General features: G+C 43.6%; 1 protein-coding gene across 1 annotated transcript in view; it reads left to right on the plus strand.

Moving 5' to 3' along the window:
* The window catches only part of LOC105553571 (putative transcriptional regulator encoded by LINC00473), a 15,939-nt gene that overhangs the window by 1,936 nt on the left and 7,538 nt on the right, over positions 1 to 6,465 (plus strand). Inside the window, exon 2 of the mRNA XM_011999667.1 lies at positions 4,925 to 4,988. Coding sequence (XP_011855057.1) covers positions 4,925 to 4,988 — 64 coding nt within the window. The remainder of the gene's footprint in view (positions 1 to 4,924; positions 4,989 to 6,465) is intronic.

Raw genomic sequence — 6,465 nt, forward strand, 5'->3', positions numbered from 1 at the left:
GGAGTCTCACTCTGTTGCCCAGGCTGGAGTGCGGTGGTGCGATTGTGGCTCACTGCAACCTCCGCCTGGGTTCAAGCAATTCTCCTGCCTCAGCCTCCTGAGTAGCTGGGATTACAGGCATGTGCCACCAAACCTGGCTAATTTTTGTATTTTTAGTAGAGATGGGGTTTTACCATGTTGGTCAGGTTAATCTTGAACTCCTGACCTCAGGTGATTCTCCCGCCTTGGCCTCCCAAAATGCTGGGATTACAGCCGTGAGCCACTGTGTCTGGCCAAATTTTTAAAAGAAGTATTTACAGCCTTCAAATTTCTTTTATTTCTTTCGATAATAAATATTACTATTTTAGAAGACATTATTTAATTCCTCAGATATTGGAAGGGGTGCTATTAACTGGATGGTTAGAAAGTGCCTCTGTAAGAACAGAGGCAGTGAGGGCCCAAGTCACAGAGTAAGTCCTAAGAGCAAACTCTAATGCAGAGAAGTTTATTAGCAAGCTTCAATAGACACAAAAAGGGAGCTGAGCAGCAAGCTCAAACATGGGTTTTCATTTTATGAGTCTCCCTGCTTCTGCTTCATTTCAGAATTTCCTCTAATGCTGGACTCGAAACATAATTTTTGGGTAGGACCTGAGGGAGGCCGCTGGGCAGTTTCACACTCATGAGAGGATGGAAAACCCACAACTACTTTTGGTTAGGAATGTACTGTGGCCTTTTTTTTTTTTCCTCTTATAAAACTAATAAGTGGCTGAGGAAATACCTGTGAAAGATTTACTTAAGCAAAGTGGATGGAGCCCAGGGTGAAGGACAGTTAAGCCCATGTGAGCCCTGGTGGTTGGAGGCTGCGGAGGATTCTGGGCCGTGAGGCCAGGTTGGTCAGGGCAGCTGCGCTTTCCATCCCGTGCAGAGCCCTCTCTCTCTGCCCAGGCAGGGAGTTGAAGGGGTGTGGTTTCCTGCCTCTCCCAGATTTCTTAGTCCTCCCATGAGTTTTCTCCATGTCTTAAAAGAAGAAGAGTAAACGTTAACATTTTTATTTCAGTAGTCATACTTAAGAATCAACACTAACAGAGTCTGCACATTTTAGAATTGAGGTTGCAAATGTGTGTGTGTAAAACTAAGGAACGGTGTCATTTTCTGGTGTTTTTCCCACAGACCGTACAACATAACAAGTTCCTGTTGTGGCCTCATTACCGGGTTCAAACACCTGATTTTGGCAAAAGCTAACCAAGATAATACGCAACATAAGCATGATTTCTTTAGGAGCTGTAGAGTTCTGCTGCGTGAGAGATGTGGGTTCTATTAAATTCGGGGAGTGAAGACAGGCACAGGTGAAGGAATCAAATCCCTGGCATGGTTTCTGGCAGAGGCCATGGGGGCTGCTGGTGGGTGCACGGCAGCTTGCTGGCTGAGAGGCGTTCTGGAGCCAGAATGCTGACACTGAATCCTAGCTGGGCACGTATTAGAGGCACAGCCTGGGAAAGTCATTTAATGTCTCTGCCTCGTTACTTCGCATGAGGACTTGAGGATAATAACAGCACCTATTTCAGGAGGCTATTGCAAGAATGAGATGCACATGTTGGACAGTACTTACCTCCCCTGGCATAGTAAATTCATGATAAATGTCAACTATTTATTGTAAATGACTAGAGCAAGTGTATGATAAAATGCCAGTTGAAGAGTTTTGGCTAGTTTTTAGCTAGAACAAGGCCAGGTCCTTTGTTGGGCCTCAGTAAAAGCTTGTTGAATGAATAAATGGAAGAAGGACCATGTATTAAAAGAGCCAGGTCACCACTTGCATGGAGAATATGTGCCTGCACCTGGATTTGGAGAAGTGAGGGCAGTAGGAGAGGAGACCAAATAATCAAACCAGAAGAAGCATCAGGCAGAGGACAGTGCTGGAGAATGGGGAAGAGACTCATCTAAACGGGGAAGGCAGTGTTAGGAGACAGAGTGAGAAAGGAAGGTTGGAGCCAGATGGAAGGGTCTCATTGGAAGTTCACCCTATGCCAGGAGTGGTGCAGAGGAAGCTGGATGTGACTCCGCTTCAGGTCCCGTGGGAGGGCAATCGACTGTTGGTAGGGAAATCAACCAAGGAGCTGTGGCAATTCAGCTGAAGGACGCTGGACATGGAAAGGAGGGTTCTCAGCCAATAGGTCGGAAAATACCCCCAGGAATGGCTCTCAGGTTGGGCAGAACAGAGCTTGACAGAGCAGATCCACCTGAACTGAAGTTCTACGAGGCTCAAAAGTGAGCAAAAGGATGCACAGGTAATACTCAAGGAGAAGACGTAAACAATGTTGGAGATGATGTTTAATATACTCACGTGTGAGTGTGTCTGTTGACTGTGATCTAATGTGTTGCTTTATAGAACTGGCAAATCTAATGTGACTTTGTACCAGTTCAGAGGTAGTTTTTCAGCTCCCTCACCAGCTGACTTCCCTAAACAGTGTGGCTTATTTCAACCTTGAGAAAGACCTCCATGGCCCCTGCCAATCACACAGACTGACTTCTAGAGCTTAAAGGTGGCGTAAAATGATACAATATGTAAGAACCAAGATAACCCACATTTTTAACATTCCAAACAATGTAGGAAAGAATAATGTCCAAAGAAATCAGGAACTTTTCAAAGACAACACATGTTCTTTATTAAATTAGGATGAGAGATCAGATCTCCCAACGTGTACCCCAGTTTTACATTATTTTATTAATATTTCACATAACTTTTGTTTGTGTGTAGCCCTGGTTCATGTCTGGAGATTCAGCCAGCTCAGGATATGCACCATCCTCTAAGCAGATCTCCCCTTTTTTTAGTGCTTTAGACTTCCAAGGCTTAGCTGAAGGCTCTGCTGTAACTTAAATTGGCCCTTCTCATCCATGGGTACCACTCCTGGGCTGGCTGCCGTTCTCATGACTGGAAGGGTGCCTTCTGCATCCGAGTGGACCTGCTCTGCACAGGGAGTCTCCTGTGAACGCCCATTTGCAGAAAGCACTCCGTGTGCAAGGGAAGAAGGTGTTAAGCAGAGAGCTGGCAAAGCCTTCTGTGCTGGAGCTCCCGCCCGGTGTCCTTCCTAGGGAACAGGTGCATTGCTCTCACACCCTACGCGGGGTTCCAGGGAAGCAAGCTCCTCTCTCATTCTTTTGATAGAAATCAGAAGCTAAAAATTCCAGGAGCTCGCAGTGTGCAAATAGAAAATGCTAAATGCTGCTCTAGACCATGTTACTGTGAGTGAATCTTGTCGGATAAAAAACTTATGGCTATCAAGCCATAAAAGCCTGTTAAAACATTTAACAAAGACTGTACTTTTGTGTATGCGGGAAGGATAAATATTGTAGTATTTTTTGGGCTCTCCTATTCAGGTCACAGAATATACTCAACTTTATTTTAGACATTTAAAATATATAAAAGGAATAGGCCATATTTTCAAGTCAATCTGACTTCATCTTCTAGGGCAGATAAACTAACAATGATAAAGCAGTCAGCTTCATAAGGACAAAGCAAAAACAAAAGGCTGGACTAAACACATGCAAAATAATAATTATTTTTAAAAGATGCCTCTTGCATTACCATTCTTGTTCCTCCTCATGTTTTAGCTCTTATTATAATTAAATAAAATTTTATTTTTTAATTTTCTCATTTTTCCCCTAGGGGTCATTTTGCTTCCTATCATCAACAAAAATAGCCAGAATGATATTGAAACTCATGAGATAACTACAGATGATCACTTTATTCATCTTTGGATGAGTTCATTTTTCCACTTTTTGGTGAATTTCTGGACACTGATGATAAAACATGACAGAATACTTTTGTTTTCTATGCCACCTCCTTTTATGTAGTATGCCTCCTCCTAAACATTTTTCAGTCACCTCATTATGTAACCTGCAGCTCGTAATGAATACATAGCATGTGTATGATATGAATAGAGTTCTTCTAAAGAGATCTCCTACATTTTTATTTTCAAGTAGTTCTTCCGCTGGGGGATGGTCAGTGGGAGACGGCACTTCATAAGGTCTGCGGTGGTCTCCCAAGTCCTCATCCAACGTGTTGCACCAGTTTGTGTTGCTGTTTGAGCTGTGCTGCTGACCCCTTCCAGGGCATCTGCCACGGGCATCTCCTCCAGCCCGTGCACTAAGACTCAAGAGAGTTGAAGAACCAGGGAATCATTGTAATAACAAGTATTCTGAATTGCATTGTACTGTGTGCTAGGTGGGTTTAAAAGATAACTCATCCCAAATGGGTTAGTGCGACCAGTATGGCTTATTCATGATGTTTAACTGATTTCATCTTGCCGTGGAGCCTATATTCCCATTGATGGTGGAAGAAAAAATAACATTTTTCTTAGTTAAAGGTAACAATCTTTTCTGGATTGAAACTATTTCTTTTTGAAAAATCGAGTTTCTGAATCCATCAACTCAAAACTCAAATTATTTACTAGGGCCATTTCCTGTTTGCTCCTTCCAAAGTAGGTGTCCAGTGGCAAGACAGATGTGATGGCTTCCTGGAGTCCTGCAGGGACCACACATAATCGAGGCTGTCACGTTTTGTTGCTCGTATCTGACCTCATGTGGTGGCATAGCTTCTCTCACCGGGACTCTGGGCCAAGGCTTCAGTCCTCCCTGTACCTAGTGCTGTGGGGCCAGCTTAGTCACTCCCCTGGGCATGGCCCAGGTGGAAGTCGCATCTGCAGCTTGCTTTGTCCCACCTTGGCATTCATGTAGGATTCAAGCAAGTCCCTTACCTGGCCCCTGGCTTAGACTGTCCACCCACAGCAATCTTGGCTCTGAAACCACCTTGTTTCTCACCTTGATGGTTCCTTGATGGGCCACAGCTCTCAGCTACCTTCCTCAGCAGGAGCACTTGGGAACTTCTGTTGCCTGGAACTTGGGAGAGCGTTCTGCCTGAAGGCTACACTGCCATTTCTCCTTTAAGGTAGAACATCACCTTGGTGCAGAGCGCTCCGTAAGGTCTCCTGCCAGAGCCTTCCCGGTGGGAGGTAAGTGCAAGCTCCTCTGCTCTGACTGATTTCTGCCTCCATCTCTGCCACACCCACTACTGATAGGTGGAACCTCCTCCCCAGGAAGGGAGAATCAAGAACTCCTTCTCCTGGCGGTGTACTCTTCTCTTCTTCTCTGTTGATAGAGCTTTATGCTTTCTTTGCCTGATGATGGGAACTTTCTCTACCTATCCTGAGGTCTCTCCACCTGCGCTGGATATTAAAACTCTTGGTTCAGGTCTCAAAGGTCTAATTTTGGTCTTACTTTTATTAAGTAGAAGAAGCTTTTGCAATTTAAATATCTCTTATCTATTGACACACACACACACTATATATATATATATATGAGTCTTTACATCAGAGAAGTCCATTGTCAAGATTCAGGTTGAATTCGGGTTTGGCAATGTTTTCTCCTATTCCCTGTAATTTACATATAATATCCTGAAAATAAAGTAGAAACTTGCACCTTTCCAGTCTGTTTGATAGGACATTACCTAATGCTGCCCTTTCAGAAGGCCATACTTAATTGGTGAGATGGATAATTCCAGGTTGGAGATAAGTGATGTCTTGCTGTGTCAGGAAGCAAAGAAGCTGTCAAAAACTAATACGATTGTGAAACGAGAAGTCCCTTCCTGTTGGCCAAAAGTATGATAATTTCAACATCAAAAGTAGCAGCGGTTATAGTGTATTAATGCACATTGAATCAATCAAAGTATGTGAATCCATAATGAAACTCAAAAAGCAAAAGCTAGGACAATACTTTTATGCCACAACTTGAGATGACTACTAAACCAACGCATTACATTAAGAATTTGACACTGAAGGGCAATCATTATTTACCTTCTCTTTCCAATATCAACTGCACTGGGGATAATAAGACAGCTGAGTTGATGAGAGAAAGCTCTATTTTAAAAGAAAAAAAGGCCATCAATAATATAGAATAAATGATAGAATTAGAAAATCAACATTAGAGATGTAGTTAATGCAGATCTAGACATTGATCTAAGGGAGAAAAAGTAGCTGTACAATGGAAGGATTGTATGTTCAATCTCTTAACCCACTGTCAACTTTAGCATCAGCAATGGCGGGTCAACCAGGCTTTATGTACACAGCATCACTTAAGATGTAGTCTAATCCCCAATTCATCAACCTTTAGATCTGACTTTCAGCTTACAGGAAATATGGGAGATAGAGGAAAAGACAAAATGACTTCATGAGAAAATACCCAGACACGCCCAGAAGATGAAATATGGTCTTCATCAATGACTGCATGTCATTAATAAAGAAGCTGTCGGCCGGGCGCGGTGGCTCAAGCCTGTAATCCCAGCACTTTGGGAGGCCGAGACGGACGGATCACGAGGTCAGGAGATCAAGACCATCCTGGCTAACACGGTGAAGCCCCGTCTCTACTAAGAAATACAAAAAACTAGCAGGGCGAGGTGGCGGGCGCCTGTAGTCCCAGCTACTCGGGAGGCTG

The sequence above is a fragment of the Mandrillus leucophaeus genome, unplaced genomic scaffold (genome assembly GCF_000951045.1).
Source record: "Mandrillus leucophaeus isolate KB7577 unplaced genomic scaffold, Mleu.le_1.0 Scaffold6, whole genome shotgun sequence".
NCBI classification, from domain to species: domain Eukaryota; kingdom Metazoa; phylum Chordata; class Mammalia; order Primates; family Cercopithecidae; genus Mandrillus; species Mandrillus leucophaeus.